This window comes from Pelodiscus sinensis, chromosome 18 (genome assembly GCF_052426305.1).
Source record: "Pelodiscus sinensis isolate ZL-2025 chromosome 18, ASM5242630v1, whole genome shotgun sequence".
NCBI classification, from domain to species: domain Eukaryota; kingdom Metazoa; phylum Chordata; order Testudines; family Trionychidae; genus Pelodiscus; species Pelodiscus sinensis.
The window spans coordinates 23,371,747-23,391,056 of record NC_143069.1 but is presented as its reverse complement, the minus strand read 5'-3'; the positions used below and the strand labels follow the sequence as shown (position 1 = coordinate 23,391,056).

At 45.7% G+C, this 19,310-nt stretch overlaps 1 protein-coding gene and 1 long non-coding RNA gene across 2 annotated transcripts; both read right to left on the bottom strand.

Moving 5' to 3' along the window:
- Positions 1–1,566: 1,566 nt before the first annotated feature.
- Positions 1,567–9,985, bottom strand: LOC149523292 (uncharacterized). The gene is made up of 3 exons (XR_016347259.1): positions 9,800–9,985; positions 3,617–3,655; positions 1,567–1,775 (listed from the first exon to the last, which is right to left on the bottom strand). It is a non-coding gene; the product is annotated as an uncharacterized LOC149523292 (long non-coding RNA).
- On the bottom strand, positions 5,058–7,027 carry LOC149523293 (uncharacterized). Its single transcript, XM_089770023.1, has 2 exons — positions 6,233–7,027; positions 5,058–5,713 (listed from the first exon to the last, which is right to left on the bottom strand). The coding sequence occupies exons 1-2, from the start codon at positions 6,699–6,701 to the stop codon at positions 5,517–5,519; spliced, it is 666 nt and encodes a 221-aa protein (XP_089626149.1). The 5' UTR covers positions 6,702–7,027; the 3' UTR covers positions 5,058–5,516.
- Positions 9,986–19,310: the final 9,325 nt, after the last annotated feature.

The window sequence follows — 19,310 nt, the reverse complement described above, 5'->3', positions numbered from 1 at the left end:
GCCAGAACCTAATGGGGTCCAGGCTAGTAGACTTTGTGTGCTCCAGTTCCACAGCAGGCATGAGCTTTCTAATACTCGGGATGGGGGAGCCCCCTTAGCCTTAGGGGCCAGATCCAGGCAAGCCAGGGGTCCGTATTCAGCCCCTAGGCCTGAGATTCCCCACCTCTACCTTAAAGAAATAATATAATATAATATAATATAATATAATATAATATAATATAATATAATATAATATAATATAATATAATATATTTTCTTACTATGTACTTGAGGAAGGTGTGTCTGTCTGTCTATTCTTCCGTCCATCAGTGAGTCTATGTGTTCAAGAACCTCTCCTAAACCGTAACAGCTAGGACCACCACATTCGGTATGCTGCTTTCTCTTCTTAAAGCTAGGTCAGGGTTTGATTTTCTCAGGACAAGGGGATAAGCCTGGAATTCACTTGTTTCTCATAAAATGGAAAGGGAAAGGTCTAGCAGGAGGGAGTTATGCTGCGGAATGAGCCAGGGGACAAGGGTGGAGAAAGGGACAGCTATCCAATATATATTTCTCTGTCTGTGTGTCTGTTTGTCTGTGTGTCGGTCTGTCCCACACCCGGGGAACATGCACTGTTTTCCGGGTTGTGTGCTCACTGTAGCAGCAGCGACTATGGGTAGGCACTTCTTACCTCTCCCTCTCTTCCCCACCCAAGCTGCTGCAGTGTGAGGGGCTGGGGTTATTCTCTTCCCCTGGGGCAGCCTGCATACTGAACCCCCCACTTCCCAGATCCACCCCAGAATAATAATTTAAATGAAGAAAAATGCAATGCTCAGTCAAACTTCCAGTAATATATAATGTAATATATAATATATTCTTGCCTCTAATTTCTACTCCAACCTTTTTTACCCATGGAAGTTTATGCCCAATTACATCTGTTAGACTTTCTATCCCTGTGAGACTTGTCTCCACAAACAACAACATTCTCAACCCACTTTACAGGAGATTTGTTTGGGCCCCTTTGTTCTCACTTCTTGTCCATTTTATCAAATCGGCACCAGTAGGTAAAAAGAGGAATTTTATTTATTCCTTCACATAACACATGAATTAGCGGGCACCCAATGAAATCAGTAGGTGGAAGGTTTAAAGCAAACGTAAGGAATACTTCTCCACAGTCAACCTGTGGAACTCCTTGCCAGGGGATGTTGTGATGTTCAAAGTAGTAATAGGATTCAAAAAAGAAGTTCATGAAAGTCAAGCCCATCAATGGCTGTTAGCCAAGATGGTTAGGGATGCAACCTCATGCTCTGGGTGTCCTTAAACCTCCACCCATCAGAAGCTGGGACTGGATTACAGGGGATGGATTATTCCCTCTGAAGTTCCTAGCATTGGCGACTGTCGGAAGACAGTGTACAGGGTTAGAAGAACCATTGGTCATTTTGATGTAGCCCATTTGGATGTCTCTAATATTGGAGAATATTTGTATAATTAAGGCAAGTTTAGTGTCTTACCTGTCACATCCAGGTTCTGGGAGTCACTTAGAAGTGAATTCTTTTCCTGATTCTGATCATCCTTGTGCTGATACAGACATGTAAATCTCCCTGTGTTGTTCACACTCACTCGATAGCTGTAGACAAATTTGGTTTCCTGCATTGGCCAGCTTCCAAGATCCTTCCCATCTTTGCAGAAAATAACACGTGAAAAAGGAGAGAGGGCAGGTACTTTGCACTTCAGGACCAAGCTGACTCCTTCCTCAGAGGATGTCTTGTCTAGAAGTAGCTGAGGAGCAGAGAGGTTACCTGAGTAATAAAAACATTCGGCTAAAGACAATGGGTCTATTTCCTTAATGATGGAACCTGCCAGTGCTCTAAGGACATTAGCAGAGATTTTGGCCCAATATATAAGGTCACCTGCCTGGTTTTGGGGCCTTTACAAAATCCCAATGGAAATGTTGCCCCAAAGAGCCCATAGAAGGAAAGGAAGTGTGTGTGTGGGGGGGGGGGGGTCAGTCTGTTGCCTCTGTCTCTGTCTCTACACAACCAGTTATTTCAAAATAATGTTGAAATACTGTCAAGCTAGAGGAGTGTTTACTCCAACTCTTGTAACCTTCAGGCTGTGTCTAGACTGACAAGTTTTTTCTGCAAAATCAGCTGATTTGCAGAAAAACTTGCCAGCTGTCTACACTGGCCACTTGAATTTCCACAAGAACACTGACGATCTCATGTAAGAAATCAGTGCTTCTTGCGGAAATACTATGCTGCTCCCGTTCGGTAAAAGTCCTTTTGCGCAAAAGGGCCAGTGTAGACAGCTCAGATTTGTTTTGCGCAAAAAAGCCTCGATTGCGAAAATGGCGATTGGGGCTTTTTTGTGCAAAAGCGCGTCTAGATTGGCACAGACGCTTTTCCGCAAAAAGTGCTTTTGAGGAAAAGCGTCTGTGCCTATCTAGACGCTCTTTTCTGCAAATGCTCTTAACGGAAAACTTTTCCATGAAAATCATTTGCGGAAAATCATGCCAGTCTAGACGTAGCCTCGTTGTATAAGGAGTCGGATGAGGAGAGCTCTATTTTGAAATAAGTGCTGTGTAGATGCTCCCAATTTTGAAATAAGCTGAGCAATTGATGTAGCTCAGTTTGTGTAGCTTTTTTGAGTTAAAAGCCCAGCTGTGTAGATGCACCCTCAGAGTTACTTATCCAACTGTAACAAATAGTTCCAATTTATCAGCGGCCACTAAAACTGGGTGCCTTGATTTTAATTGTGCTCTAGTCACACCAATTCATAAAGTCAGAGACAGCCCAGAATTATAAATTCCTGGTTAGACAGACTATGGACAGTGTTCCATACTCCTTCTTACAAGCCAGGTTCTTTCTCCCTAATTTTCCAAATGACACTGATCTATCCTTGCATCATGGGAAGTTTGGGGAGGAAATTTTTATATAGGCACCATCTAAGACAAGCAAAATAACATATCCGGGCCCCTGTGACAGCAGAAGCTTGCAATAGGTTGGGTTTGCTGACCCGCTGCATTATCCACTATTTCCAAATGGGGTTGAAAGACTCTTATGAAAAAGTCTGCTATATCCCAGTTCCCTATATGGGTTGCCAGAGCCATCCAAGGGGTTCAGAGCAGGTGTGGAAAACAGGCTGGACTTGGATCCGGAAAAGAAGCCTGAGGCCTTGGTTTAGGGAAAAAATTCCAGTGATTCATCTTTTTCATTATTCTTATTTTTATTCCTGCATAGCCCAGGGTTTACCTTTTAGTTTTACTGCATCCTTTTTTGGTTGTTTATACTCAAGAGCATATGTTCATTAAGAGCAATTCACAAGCTAATACTGCTGATCAGCTTTCAATCACTGTGCTGTTTGGTCAATTACGCCATTGCTATTAAATTAATTATCTGCCAAAGTATTTTGCACAGTGTTTTTCTAGATGTTCCTGTGGAATTTGGTAAATAAATTAATTTCCCTCAATATAGAGACCTTCATCTAATAAACAATTAATATTTTTAACCCAGTCTACATAACCCCACCCAGCTCCTCACAGTTTCTGTCCCCGGAATTCATTGCTAGTCTTTCAGAAATTGCAGGCTTTTTCTGCAGTGTTATTTTATTTCTGTTCTAGGAATGTGGAGCAAATACTCACCCGGAGAGCTGCAGATTTCTTGATTTGTGAAATGAACCCCTTTAAAATAAACACACAATTTTAGTTTTGGGCACAGGCTCAAGCTTTGTTCTATGCTGCTATTGGGTAAATCCAGACTCACCTGTTGCTGGAATGGGTCAGGGCACATTCTGACCTCCGTTACCCAGAGATAAATAATACCTTTAGCTGCATATTATTTTCTCTTATGAGATATAAAGGAAATTAAATACAATGGTGGTTTATAGCCTATGATCCAGGGTCCCTTGTGGGTTTGCAGATTAAATCTAAGGCTTTGTCTATGTTGCCAATTAAACAACAAAACATTTGTCATTCACGGAGGCTTAACACCCCGTTCATTTGAAAGACAAACTTTTCAGTGGCAAATGGGTCATTTTCCGCAGGAGTGCTCTCCTGTTGACAATACAAATCCTTCTCATAGGTGGTAGAATGATTTTGTCAGGAAAAGGGCTCACAAACAGCAGCGTTTACATTACTCGACTTTTATCGACACAACTGTACTGACACAGCTGTGACAGTAAAAGCTGTGTAATATTATGGACAAATCCTAATATTTCCAAAGGGATCTGCAGCTGCATTTGAATTATTTTAGGGGTCCACAAATGAAAAAAAAAATCGCTGTAATGCAGACATGATAGAGTGGTTGAGCAAAATGACACCTGGATGTTTCAAATACAAAAAAAGAAAGGAAATGCATTCTGCCCCTTTAACATTTTCATCATATGACACATGATGTTGAGTAATATCACATACTAGCAGGTAAATGCAGAGCTATAATAACATTATATAAAGGGGCACCAATTCTCTTCAAGCCTAGATTAAACTAAGATCTCAGTCCCAATTTAACTGACTTTACACTAGTGCAAAAATTTAACTCCCAGGGGGTACGTCTACACTACAGCGCTAGTTCGAACTAACTTAGTTCGAATTAGTTAATTCGAACTAAGCTAATTCGAACTAACGCGTCTAGAACTAAAAACTAGTTCGAATTAGCGTTTTGCTAATTCGAACTAGCAAGTCCACATTGAGTGGACTCTGAACAGGGCTTAAGGATGGCCAGAAGCAGTGCCGGCAGGGCATCAGAGGAGGACGTAGAGCGTGGAGATGCTGTCTCAGGCTAGCCGAGGGCTGCGCTTAAAGGGTCCCGACCCCAACCCTGGACAGACAGTTCTCAGGGGTTCCCCGCTTACAAACCAGTCCTGGCTTGGAGTGCCCGAAGTACGCACACTGGGCACATCACAGCACTCGGCCATCAGACCGGCTGCACTTGCCGCAGGCTGCCATCTGGGGAGAGGGGGCAATCGGGGGGCTGCAGGAGAGCTTCCACCCCCAGAAGCCCACAGAGCCAGCCCAGTCCTCCCCATCGGGGGCTCGTGCCCCATTCCTCCCTCACCTCATTCCACTTACCCTTCCCTAGCCCCCCTTCTTATTGATGTACAAAATAAAGGACACGTGTGTTCAAAAATAGAAACTCTGTTTATTTAACAAAACTCGGGGAAACTGGGAAAAGGAGGTGGGAGAGGGGAACAGAGAGGCTGGGAGAGGGGAGGGGGAAAACTGGGAGGAGGGAGCTGAAAGGGGGAAGCAAGGGAAAGGAGGGGGTGGGGAAACTGAAGGATCAGGGGTGGGGGTCTCACCGGGCCGACCGCCTCCCAGTACGGCGAGGGAGGGGGCCTCGGCGTCCCCGGGGGGATGGGGTGGAGGGTGCGGAGGTTGAGGTGGGGGGTGTGGACATTGAGGAAGAGGTTGTGGGGGTTGAGGAGGGAGAGGTGGGAAGGGGAGCAGGAGTGGGAGGAGGGACAGCAGTTGGGGGGACAGCTGGTGCAGGATCAGCACGGGGCACCATGCTCTGCAGCAGGAGCTGCAGGTTGGTGCTCAGCCCTCAGAGCTCAGACAGCAGCTCGTGGCGGACCTGCAGGTCTTCCCGCATCCACGACCGTAGTGTGCGGTGCACGGCTTGCAGGGCCCCAAGGTGCTGGTCCCAGTATTCCTGCTCCGTGCTGGCGGTCCGGAGCAGGCTGCGGGTGCGGTAGCATGTCCCGGGCGGGGTGGTGCGCCCTGCACAAGCAGCTGGTGCAGCTGTAGAGAAAGAAGAGAAGGGGTCAGTTCTCCCTGGGGACGCAGAGGATGATGCCCAGCCCCCTCCCCAACTCCGCAACGTGAGGGTGACCATGTCCTGCACCGTCACAGCCGCTGTGCTTGTACAGAGGCCATGGTCAGGATGTCTGGCTCTCCCCGGGACTGGGAGCTGCCCCAAGACCGCACCCATGTCCCTGTGCCATGTATAGTGTGGCCGGGGCGGCGGGGGGGAAGGGGAGATATCCCCTGCCTCCGTGTAGAGGGGACATGTGAAGGGAAATCATCCTGCTGGGTCCTGCCCCGGGGTCGGGAGCATGTCACGTCTCTTTGCACAAGCATGTGACTATTGGGCAATGGCCCCTGGGTGTCACGCAGCTGGAGCCACCTGCCCAAGGGTGGCATGGCACGTGCTCGCACGTGCACAGGTGTCTGCGTGATCCGTGGAAGACATGGCCCACGCGCGCGGTCTCTGGTCTCCCTCCCACCTCCCCCCCGAACTACTTAATTCAAACTACTTACCTGGTACGGTCTCCCTGGACGACGCTGCTGGCGGTGACCCTTCTGGTGTGCCCAGCTCAGGGCCCTCTGGTCCCGGCTCGATGTCCCCCGGGCTGGCACGGACCGCCCTGCCCCCCAAGACTTGGTGGAGGGCAGTGAAGTAGGGGCAGGTGGCAGCCCCTGCAGTGGCGCCGCCTCTTGTGGCCCTGGCGTACGCCTGGCGCAGCTTTTTAATTTTAATGCGCACCTGCTCCTGGGTGCGCCTGTGTCCCCTGGTGGCCATGGCGGCTGCTATGCGCCCATAGACGGCCGCATTCCTCCTCCTAGTGCGGAGATCATGGACGTTGGGGGCCTGCCCCCAAACCTCAATGAGGTCCATGACCTCCGCACTAGTCCAGGAGGCCGCGCGCCGTCTACAGCCCCTGGCTGGCCCCTGGGTGCTGGGGGACTGGGCAGGGGACGTGTCACTCGCACTGGCCGCCTGGCTCATGGTGGGGCCACTGGTTCGGGGCAGAGACTCCTGGCAGGGCTGGCTGACTCTAGTGCCGTCTGGCCAGAGTCTACCCCTTTAAGGGCCCGGGGCTGGGGGAGAGGAGAAGAGTTTTCCTGGTTGTGCCCAGAGAGGCCACCAGGGGGAACCTGGGAAGGGCTAGCCTCCCACTAGTTCGAACTAAAGGGCTACACAGCCCTTAGTTCGAACTAGCTAGTTCGAACTAGGCGTTAGTCCTCGTAAAATGAGGTTTACCTAGTTCGAACTAAGCGCTCCGTTAGTTCGAATTAAGTTCGAACTAACAGAGCGCTAGTGTAGCGCCTAGGAAAGTTAGTTCGAACTAACGTCCGTTAGTTCGAACTAACTTTGTAGTGTAGACATACCCTGGGAGCTCCTTGCAATATTCTAGACAATGCATTCCCTATTAAACTCTAGAGGGGCGTCTGCACAGCAATGCTTTTTCGAAATCTACACAGCCGGCAGTTATTTCAAAATAATGTCGAAATACAGGCAGTCCCCGGGTTACGTACAAGATAGGGACTGTAGGTTTGTTCTTAAGTTGAATTTGTATGTAAGTCGGAACTGGTACATATTGTAGGGGAAACTCTAGCCAACATTTTTTTTAATTTTGGATAGCATAGGGAAAGGTTAACTCCCCTCTAATGTTTGTTTTGCTGTCTGTTCCCCTGTTCAGAAGATTTCACATCTATTTCTGTCCCTGTGACAAACTCAGGACTAAAGGAGTAACTCATCAAATACCAAACAGCTCTGCACCATGCTTTGAGCTAATAGCTTTATTTCCACACACCACCCAGGGTTCTAGGAGGAGGGTCCTTTTTTTGCTAACACAATGAGGCCAGCACTTTGTTTGTTTTGGTGGAGTCTTTGTTTGCCCAGGGAGCCCAGCATGTATAGGGGGAGGAGGGGCGGAGAGGCTGCTTTTGTCTGCTGTTCGGCAGCCTGTTGCTCAGGGGAGGGGGCAGCCTGTTGCTGGCAGGGGGGGAGGGGGGAGGCGTGCAGAATGCGAGGCCGCGGGGGCGGGGCAGCGGGCGTGGGGAGGCACTTTTCCTCTGCCTGGCAGCTCTGCGGGATCCCTGTCCCTGTGGCCAGCTGCTGCAGGCAGAGGCCAGTTGGAGCCGGCCGAAGAGGAGGAGGAGGTGGATTCTAGGACCCAGGTGAGCGAGCCCCGGGGACGCTGCTGCGCTCTGGGAGCCCGGCATGTATAGAGGGGAGGAGGGGCAGAGAGGCTGCTTTTGTCTCTTCGGCAGCCTGTTGCTCAGGGGTGGGGGCAGCCTGTTGCTGGCAGGGGGGCAGCGGGCGTGGGGAGGCACTTTTCCTCTGCCCGGCAGCTCTGTGGGACCCCAGTCGGAGCCGGCCCGAGGAGAAGGAGGATCCTAGGACCCAGGTGAGCGAGCCCGGGAATGCTGCTGCGCATGTGCGGGAGTTGCCTCACCCCGTTCGTATCTAGGGATCCGACGTAAGTCGGATCCATGTAAGTCGGGGACTGCCTGTACTGTAAGCTGGAGGACTTCTTACTCTGACTCCTGCAACCCTCATTGTAATAGGAATAAGGAAAGCCAGAGGAAGGGTGCTCTATTTCAGAATAAGTGCTGTGTAGATGCTCCCCATTTCGAAATAAGCTGTTTTGAAATAAGCTACGCAATTGACCTAGCTCACTTCTTCCATGTTGTCTGCTTTGAAAAAAATTGAGCCATTCTGAAATTGTTTCATATCAGACAAAGGCCAAGTTACCTGGAAAATTGCTGCTTCTAAAATTCCATTATATATTAATTGTCCATGTGAAAATTAGTCAGTCATATTTTGTTTTATTGCTTGGAAAGACATGCCTGTTTTTCTGCTGTCACATAGATGATTAAAGAGATTTAAGGCAAACAATTGAAAATAAAAAAAATTCCTTCTAGATTGTGACTAAGAAGAGATTTGAATTTGAAAAGGAGATTGTTTTAAGGAAATTCTGAGTATGTGAACGGAGGAAGATTTTTAAAATGTGAGGCTGTTTTTAAATGAAGTCAGAACATATTCTCAACTACTGGAACTTTCACTACCATGAAAAATTCCCATTCTGCTCTCTCTTTAAACTCAGCAACTAAAGTCATGATGCTTGCCAACTAAACTACTGAAAGCATGTAAAAGGAAAAGAATGGTGCTTAAAATAATAAATACAGTGTAGGTACAACAATTATTTCCAATGATTTAAATAAATATTTGGCATGGTGTTTTTTCTTACTTGCCAAATAAAACTGATCAGATTATTTATTATAAGAATTGGACTCCTTGTTTCTTAGATGACAAATAAATATATGTGGAATCCAGCCACCTCTAATCACTGTGGGTATTCCTACACTGCAGAGCTTACTTCAGATAAGCTACCCAAACTTGTACAATGAGGATTACAGGAGTTGGAGTAAGAAGTCTTCCAACTTGACAGTATTTAGATACTATTATAAAAAAACAGCCTGCTGTGTAGATGCGGACTAAGTTATTTCAGAATAGCACTAGTTATTTTGAAATAGGGTAGACGTTCCCTATGACTTCTTTTGAATTCCATTTTGGATTATTCAAGAAGATTTCACGCTCTTTATTCATGTGTGCATATTGTAGGTGTCCCAATGGAAAATTAAATGATTATATCTTCAATGTATAGGTTATTAATCTTCCAAAATAAGTTCCATTCTATAGTGGTGGATCTTAAACAGAGATATCTTGATTAAACAAGTGATATTTCCTTACTGTCTGATTCTGCCCCAAATTTGCACAGTTCAAATCAAAGGTAAGTCAAGTGGAGTTACACTGAATTTGCAATGGTAGAATCTTAATCTTTATATGTGTGTCTCAGTATGTGTATAAAATTAAGGCTGAGATTTTAAGTGTGCCCTAAAGGATCTGGACTCCCAATTCCTGTTAAGGTGAATGAGAATTGTGTGTTGAAATCCCCTAGGTGACTTGGCAAACCTTACCCTTAAATTCAATTTTAGACCAGTTATTAAAATGTTGCCTTTTAATTAAGGGGACCAGGCTCAAATATTTTGTTCTCAGTCTCAACTAAAAATAAAAGGTGGAATATCCACACTACTCACAGCAAAGCCAGAGAAGCAGCAGTGGGATCATCAGGAGATTTGGTGAGGAGAGGCAACAAGGAGACCAGAATCTGTTCCGGGTTTCCTCTTGCCCACTGGGATTCACAGAAGATCAGACACAACCCCTCCCAACTGAGTTGCTTCTGGTAGCAGGTACAGGAAGCTGCTGCATTCACCTCTGCATCTCCTTTTGCTTCTCAGGGCTGTGACAATAGGCAGGTCGGTTTGTTATCTCCTGTGGACTGTGTTGCCGCTGTCTGTATGAAACGAAGGTTCACTACATTCTCCCTGCACCATCCCTCAGCCCCAGCTTCCTGTTTGAAACTGAAAAACCAAGGAGTTTCCTTTGATCTGAACCACAGACAATGACAATGGACTGTGGAGGCGTCAGTCCCATGTTCTGAATGGCCAAATAAACAGGAGAAGAGACATTTCAGCCAATTTTCACATTTAACAGCCCTTCCTTTCCGTGGGTGTGTAGGGGGTGTTTTAAAGTCACTTCTGCTATAAATTAAGAAAGCCTTTGGCTGTGCTTGAAGAAAACAACCAAAATTCTTTCTCTGATACCAGTGTACCTAAAAGCAGCTCTACTGAAAAGTTTCCGAAAAACTTTTGTGCAAAAGAGCCAGTGTAGACAGCAGAGATTTGTTTTCTGCAATAAAGCCCCGATTGGGGCTTTTTTGTGGAAAAGCGCGTCTAGATTGGCCGTGGGCGCTTTTCCGCAAAAAGTGCTTTTGCGCAAAAGCGTCCTGCCAATCTAGACGTGCTTTTCCAAAAATGCTTTTAACAGAAATCTTTTCCGTTAAAAGCATTTCCGGAAAATCATGCCAGTGTAGACGTAGTCTGAGTGTGTTGGTGTGTAAATACAGTTTGCTCCTGCTTTGCTTAGATTTGTTAGATAGTTTGCAGATTTGAGTGTTACTTTGTTTATTGTAATTAACTTAATTTGTGACTCTACCCCAGCTATTGTTTTATTAAATGCAGGGAGAGCTAAAATATGGTTACCAATGTTTGTAATTTTGTGGGAATACAGAAAAGCAGGATCTTGCTAAATTTGTTCCAAAGGGAAGGGCTCATAATTATCAAAAAGAACCTTGCTAAGCAGGGACCTGACTTTCAGAGCTCTATGGCTATGGCCACACTACAGAGTTTTTCTGGGATACCCTGAAAAAATGCTGCCACATCCAGGGAAAGCATCCGCTTTTTTTGGACCAATTTCCAAAAAAGCGGGCACATGCACTGGGAAGCCCTGTATTCCTCATAAAATGAGGAATAAGGGCTCTTCTGAAAGAGGAGGTTTTTCCCGCATTTCGCCCAATGTAAATAGGTCAAATGTTGGAAAAGTCTCTTCCGAAAAAAGAATCAGAAAAAGGTACACAAATTGCGATTCGCAATTTGCGTACCTTTTTCCAAAAAGCCCCCCCCTGCAGTGTAGACATAGCGTATGAGAAAAAAGGGGTGAGGGAAGGTTATTCTAATCTAAATCATATTTATGTTTTCTCCAGCCTGCATGGGTTAGATGTGTTCTCCCCCACTGTTCAAAGAGAAGAGCTAAATAGGCATCTTTAGGAATCTTTTTAGGTTAAATGTGTTTCTTCTGTCCTGCTTGCTAAGAGTTGAAATCACTTGAGACTGATGGGAAGAAAAGTCCCAGCCAAGAGGTAGATGGCAGCAGATGATGTCTGATACCCATCAAGGCATAGTGGACCAGTCAGAACGAGTAAGATGCCTCTTTACATCCCTCCGAGCTCAGAGTGGGAGGTGAAGTCTGCAGATGGGTCTGCCCTGACCGAGGGCAGCAACGGAGAGAGGGGTTCAGAGAAGGGTTGAGCATATGAAGGGGACATTCTTGGTGAAGTAATGAAATAGAGGATTGATTCATAGTAACTACATATTCTGATCCAAGAAATATTGTCCAAGAAGTAAAAGTAGGCATTCAGAGAAGAGAACACATAGTTAGAATCAATAAGCTAATGTTCCCTGCATTCAGTAAAAGGGGTTCTCTTTGTTAAATCCCATTTAAATATTGGCTATAACAGGGATCCATTTGGCATATTTAGTTTATTGGACTACTGCTCATAAAATGTATATATCGACTCCCATTCATGATTCTGTAATTTGTGTTTTTGGTAACAATTTCATTTGGATTTAAAAAATCATTTTTTTTTCATTTCCTCCAGTCTGAATTTACTTTCATTTCCTCAAGTCTTTTTTTAAAACTTGTCATTGTTGAAAAATGTTGGTATTTTGACCCATTGGCTTGATTGGGGATGGAAGAAAATGTCAAAATAATGCCATTTTCCATAGGATGGAAATTCATTTTTCTAACCAGTTGCTGGGTAAAAAGAGTCACTTTGGTGCTTTGACAGTTTTGTCCAATATGTAATACTGGTGACGAGATGAAAACTATGTACCCCAAATATCAACTACCCAGATGAGAATGTATATAGCTAATGAACCCTTTTAGGGTAGCAGCAGAAATGTATTTCTTCACTTCTAGGCTTCTGTCTGAGAAAGCAGGACTAGCTCATCAGCTTCAGAAAAGTTGTCTGGAGCCTGTGATAATCAGAGTTTTGATGCCTCATGAACACAATGGGAGGGGGAAATCCTGAACCTCAAAAATACATACCCAGTTTTATTGGGTATACAATAGAGCAGTGTTTCTCAAAGTGGTCCACGGACCCACTCTGCCTTTGAAGCTTAGCAATAGCCCTTCAAAGGTGAAAGTGCCGTGTGGAGCCCAGGATCAGCTGGGGACTCCTCCACTGACCCCAGGCTCCATACAGTGCTGACACTTTGGAACTCCACAGGGAGCCTGGAGTCAGGCTCCTTGCAAAATTTCAAAGTGGCACGGCTGTGTGGAGCCCAGGACTCCCCAGCTGATCCCTTCGGTGGTTCAAAGCGGGAGCGCTGCACGGAGCCCGGGGTCGGCAGGGTAGTCTCCCCCGCTGACTGCAGGTTCCATGTGGCACTTTCACCTTTCAAGTGTAGCATCAGCCCTAGGACTGTTGCTACACTTCAAAGGCAGAGGTGCCCTACAAAGTAATTGAATAGGCAATGCAAAACGCATTCACTATTCGATTAGTCAATTAGTCAATATTTAACATCCTTAATACTCACTTCATATGAAAATACAGATGTTAAAGGTGGGAGAAATTGGCTTTCTAATGCGCCAATCAGATAATGTTGTTGTTCAAGAGTAAGGTACCAGTGTCAGATCTGTAGATGAATTCCAAGTTCTGCAGAGTGTCTCTGTAATTGGTTAGTGAAATTCCTTTGTCAACGAATGGCTACTTTTAAATCTGTGATTGAGTGACCAGGCAGGTTAAAAGGTTCCCCTGCAGGTGTCAGCCTGCATTTTCACAAGCATTACGAGGGTTTGTCCACTGAGTCAGGCTCAGTCAATTTAGCTACCGGGACTGGAAGCCAGGCCTTTTCTGAGGTCACCACCTGGCCACAGAGTTCATCAGGTCTTAGCTAAATGAGCAGAGCTCAGTCTGTGCAGACCAGGCAGAAAGGAACATGCTTGATTGCTTCAGCAGAGCCAGCAGGTTGGCTCCTTTCGCTCATGCAACTAGCAGTAAACTGGTCAGAGCCCAATCTGGGCCTGGCTATGGTGTGACTCCTTTAGCAAGCATGAGTAGCTGCACCCAGAAAGGCCTGTCTTCTTGGGTGCCCATCACTGTGGAATGGCCAGCGCTGGCCTGCTGCAGCCTGTAAAGGCCCCATACAGATGTAGTGCCTATAAATAGATCTGAGCTGTACAGTGGTTTTGTAGAACTGATGTAGAACCCTGTCTTTGACCTCACATTAACCCCGCTCAGCGACCCAGCCACAGGATATGGTGAGAGGAACACTAAAATAGACCGTGAAGAGACTTTGTCCAGCCATCTCCTGCCTCCAGCCACCCTCCCCCTCGTAGCATGTGTAGCTATAGGGCAGTATGTTCACGTACTGTACGGACTTGATGGTACATTCTGTGTTTCTTCCATTTGCTAGAGAAATCTGGTCTCTTTTTTCTTTAAAGTTGCTCCTTAACACACAAACTTTTCCAGGAGGCCTATGGAATGTCCACCCCATCTCAGGAGTTTTTAAACAAGAGTCAGTGGGAAATGTACATTTGAATTTACAATATCATGGATCAAGCTGAACTTCACAGTTGCATCACTCTGATCCTGTGAAAACCTTCATTGGGAAACAAAAGACAGGACTATGCAGCGCTTTAAAGACTAACAAGATGGTTTATTAGGTGATTAAATGGGCAAAAATGGTTTACTGGGCAGCTTGAACCCACCCTCCACCTTACCGTGGGTAGGCCCTTTATCCCTCCTGCCCCAGTGCCTCCCGACCCAACCCCGGTGGACCCGGGACTGTATGGGCTACATGGCCAATGTGAGCACGACACACACAGAGAGAACACATACGCAGACAACAACTGACAGCAGTTTTATATTCTGGAATGCAACATTAAAACATTAGACAGAAAGCCACTTTAGGAGGGAAAATAGAGAGGTTCCCTTTCAACCTGATGGCGACAACCCATTTACCTTTTTTTTTTTTTTTTTTTTTTTTGTTACCCAGAATTTTGTGAAAATTGACAAGTTTCTTTGAGGTGTTTCAATTTTGATGAAACTGCATTTTCCAGTGGAAAAGCATTGCGCTGGAAAAATTCCAGCCCTCTCTAGGAAATAGGTAATACACCAATAAATGGATCTCAGGAATATGTAGCATGGCTCATGAGTGTACTAGGACTAATAAAGCTGCCTTGTCATACATTGCAAGAGGCTTTTTGTGTGCAGCTCATATTACCATTTTTAAAAAGCCCTTCACCCCAGACAGTTGCTGCTTCCGTCCATGCGGGATTCTGCTGGAGAACACACAGCACGCTGGCTGCCCAAGTTTATCGTCCACATGATGCCCCCTCTGGGAAAGGTGAGAAGGTTGCTCTGTGGCTGTTTTGTCCTCTGGTCTCAGCTCCTCACTGGTTCCCCTGCACAGACATCACGCTCTGAAGAGCTACACAGCCCTTAGATTGCAACATTTTCTGCCACTTCACCTAGCAGCATGGCCTGATATATGTTGATTTTTGTCTGGCTTTTGGCATTGTCCCTCATGACATTCATATTGTAAGACTAGGGAAATGTGGTCTAGATGAAATTAGGATAAGGTGAGAGCACAACTGTTTATAGAATTTGCAGATGACACCAAACTGGGATGGGTTGCAAACACATTGTAGAATGGGATAACCATTCAAACAGATCTTGAGAAACTGGAGAATTGGGCTGTTTGAAATTTAATAGACAAATGAAAGTAGTACACTGTGCAACAACAAATCGAGTGGACAGCTACAAAACTGTGAATAGCTGGCGAGGTGGTGGACTGATGAAAAGGGGTATAGTAGGCAAGAAATTGTTTTAGAAAACCCGACCCATGGAGGAAGGTTAATAATATGGGGCATGTTTACTCTTGAGAAAAGAAAACTGAGAGGGGACCTGATCACAACCTTCAGATATGTTCAGGGCTGTTGTGAAAGGATGGGGATCAATTGTTCTCAGTCTCACTGAAGGTAGGACACGAACTATTGGAGTTAATCTGCAAGAAAAGTGATTTAGGCTAGATGTGAAGAAAAAATGCAAACTGTAAGAATAATTAAACTGTGGACCAGGCTTCCAAGGAAGGTTGTGAAATTCCAGTCACTGGAAGATTTAAAAAACAAGTTGGAAAAACAGCTGTCAGGGATGGTCCAGGTTTACTTGGTTCTGCCTCAGTCCAGGGGGCTGGACTTGATGACCTCTCGAGTTCACTTCCAGCCTGAGATTTCTATGAATGCAAAGTCCAGGGGGAGTGGATCACTCACAGAGCTCAGAGGTTACAGAGGAAGGCGTGACTCTCACAGGAAGTGTAGAGTAAGGGGTATTCTTTATGGTGGTGGCTTTTAAACTTTCATATGATCCAGCAGTGTCTTTGTCACTTTGTGGAGCCTTCAAAAAAAGAAAATAAAACAAAATCAAAAAGCCAATTTCCCTACCCAATGTTTGGCAACCAAAAGCTTATTTTAAATACAATACTTGAAAACCAAAGTGTTTTCAAAGAGAAATCTGAAAAAAATAACAAAGACTAGCTCATTTCATGTCTACATTGTTATTTCTGTTAGATGTTTGTTATAGTAAATATTAAATCTATCTATCTATCTATCTATCTATCTATCTTAGAGACTTTTCTTTCTGTCTGCACATCTGTTTGTTCAAGAATGCCTCCAAAATGCTAAGAGCTAAGTCCACCAAATTTGGTATTCAGCTTCCTCTTACCCTAATTTGATTGTGCCAGAAAATGGAATGTGCCTGGAATTCGATTGTTTTCATAACATGGAATGGGAGGGGGCTGAGTGGAGGGATGCGATACTCACAGTCTCCACTAGGGGCAGTGAGACAGCGATAATGCACAGCGACCACTGGGTCCAACTGCACCATCAAGGAAGTGGCGAGCTGGGGACAGGGCCACTTCCTTCCCATGCTGACCGATCTGCGTATAGACTGCCGCACTGTGCTAGATTAGCTGATTTTCGGCACAGCACGGAGGCCATTTATATTTTAATGAAGCGGGGATTATTTAAATCCCTGCTTCATTGACTATGTCACATAAATTAGTTTACATGGCTCCGTCGATGGAGCCATGTAGTCTAGACGTACCCTATGTGCTACCACAATAGAAATGTTACTGCACCGCAATACAGAGAGTCTGGGTGAAAGGCCCTGACTATTTCAATTAGTTGGGTTTCTCCTGTTAGTTTCCCCGGATTTTACTTACCCATCAGTGAGTGTAAGGCTCAGATCAGATCAATCAATGGACAGCTAGTCAGAGAACAGAGACTGGGGCTGACCTGTGTGAAGCGCTAGGAAGTTCCCCACCACTGGAAAGGTCCCCTTGGATATTTCACATCTACACAAGGCCTTCAGTGAGACATACTTTAGCTGCATTTCACATCTGGCAATGTTCCAGGGCTCCATTGTGTGTTTTATAGACAATGTGTAAGTCTTAAAATAGGGCATAAGAGATAATATGAAATGCCTGGAAATATTTCATCTTTGACCTCTGCAATGTTAGCCAGAAGAAGGCACCTTCCCACCCGCTAAGAAGGGACTTTGTAAAATCCATTGTTTCTGTTACCTCATGCCACTAGCTATAAGCCAAAAATTATGAAGGCCAGTGGGGAGCCAGACTTTCAGTAGAAACCTCCTGGCATTGGCCATTTCTGGAAAACTGGCTACTGGGGTAGGTGAAACTTTGGTCTGACCCACAATGTCCATTCTTATGTTCTTAATGTAAATCCCAGCTTTGGGGATTCTTGTAACCTTCATGCACCCCTGGATCCTCTGCTATTTGGCCTCCAGAGGTTCATGCATCACATACCCCAAAGTAATGCAATTGCTTCATGCAAAACTGCTTTCCAGAGAGCTAAATGCTCTCATCAGGTTCTCTTGCAGCCACACGGCTGCAATATCAGGCTGATGAAAACAAATGTGGTTTCACCAAGGCATGGTTGATGACAAATAGCTTTTGTTTGATATTTAAATTCCATATTTTTATATTACCCTATTTTGTAACTTCCCCACAAGCCAACAAGGCACAAGACAGGGACACAGACACTGCAAATTCCAAGGTGACCCTAACACTGTGGTCAGTGTTGCTGATTTAGCAGCAACTCACAAGATCATTTCTGTGTTTCTTAGAGCCCCAGCTCTTGGGGGATTCGGATTAGGTGAGCGTTTTGTTTCAAAAGTTACGTTTCTAGCCCTCTTGATTGTGACAAAATCTTGGAAAAGGCTCAAACACCAGAAGGCAAATCAAAGGATGGAAAAAACACATTTAAAAAAAACCCTCATGAATTCTTAAGGCAAAATTGGGATCTGGGGAGAAGGCCACTTTGAGTTGGCAGTGGAATCTCTGCATAGAGAGGACAGGACTTGAGATCTGAGCTGTCGATATATAGAGTCAGGGCATGGGAATACAGAGTTTGGGCATCTTCCCCAATTTTATTCATAGGAAACATTTTTTCTAAAAGGCAGACAGGCAGCACTTGCCCTAAGAACATCCCATCTCTCCAAGAGAGCTTCAGGGTGCTGTGTATTGTCCAGCTGTGGCACCAAAATGGTTCCCCACGTTCTGGCCTTAAGGCAGCCTGTGATTTGGGGAGGTTGTGTGATGTGACTGCGCACCGATGAGCCCTGCATTTCAGCAAGTGAAGCATCAGTGACATCTTGTCCCATTGCAGAGTGTGGCCATGTACGTCGGTGTCTGTTCTCTCTAGCGCTGTGGATGCTTTACTTTCAAACATGGGGATGTTACTTTTCTGCTGAGCCAACCTAAAACCAAAAAAAAGCCCTTTTGACAACACGGCTGTTAGGGGTGTGAATGGGTGCAGAGCTGCTCTGGCCCTGCTGAGCCCACCGCACCATGGACTGGATGACGGCAGCCAAGATCCAGCAGCCATGTGGGGCCAGCAGCTGGCAGCCTCACAGAGCAGGGAGCAGCAGCTTACAGCCCAATGGGACCAGCAACCAGAGAGGGCAGCCAGGAGCCCTGTGGACAAGGGGACTATTCCAGCCAGGCTGGAGTAGCTCCCCGCCCACAGGACCCCACTTAATGGGTTAACCAGTTAAACATAAAATGTAATGTTAATTGATTACACAGGATTGTACATGCCTAACTGCTGTAGAAACAGCCCGAGCAGTTCTACTGCATGTCTAGGCCAGGAAACACCAATATCCCCACTTCCTACATAATCTCTCTCCATCTGATCCTTTTCTGCCCCTGATTAGGTCACTTTGGGGTTTGCCTTGACACCCGCCGGCTAGGCAAAAGAGCCCTTCTCCCTCTCTCCACGCCAGTCACCCCTGATGAGGTGGTGATGCCCAGTTCTCCCTGGGATGGGGCATTATTATGTAAAATAAGGACTCTTCTGTGCTACAGGCAATTCCGTTTTTTTCTGTCCTGTTTCATATTTTAATCATTGATGTGGTTAAGGCCAATATTTATAACCGTTCTGGGCCATTTTTAGTATCCTATTGTTATCAGGGAGAGTGGGTAAAGCCCAGCAAGTATGTCTTTGATCTATGGACAATCCCAGCACCTTGTTGAATTTGGTGGCCGTGAGAAGCACCTTCCATTCAAGCTAAATAAGGGAACCATGAAATGCCCTTGTATTCAGTTCCAGCTGAAGCAATGGGAAACTACCAACCAGGAACTAGACCGCAGGCATGTCTGGGAATGGCAGGGCCAGGCTATCCAAAGGGGTTCCTCAGGGTCTGGACAGAAACACAGGCGTGGGGAGGGATGTGCGACAGAAGCAGCAGATACACCTCAGACACAACTAGAAAGACAGAGTGAGAGGAGCACTTGGAGCAGGACTCTGAGCAAAAGCTTTTGGGAAGAGATTTGGAGCCAGAAACACATGAAGCTCTATGGTTCTATGACTAAGTCTTTTGTTGTTGTTGTGTGGCTCTTGTTGTGT

Excerpts from the sequence above, each read along its gene's own strand:
- LOC149523293 (XM_089770023.1), bottom strand. The coding sequence starts at position 6,701 with ATGAGCCAGGCGGCCAGTGCGAGTGACACGTCCCCTGCCCAGTCCCCC. Across the intron at positions 5,714-6,232 it reads GTCCAGGGAGACCGTACCAG|CTGCACCAGCTGCTTGTGCA; the intron begins GTAAGTAGTTTG and ends CTTTCTCTACAG.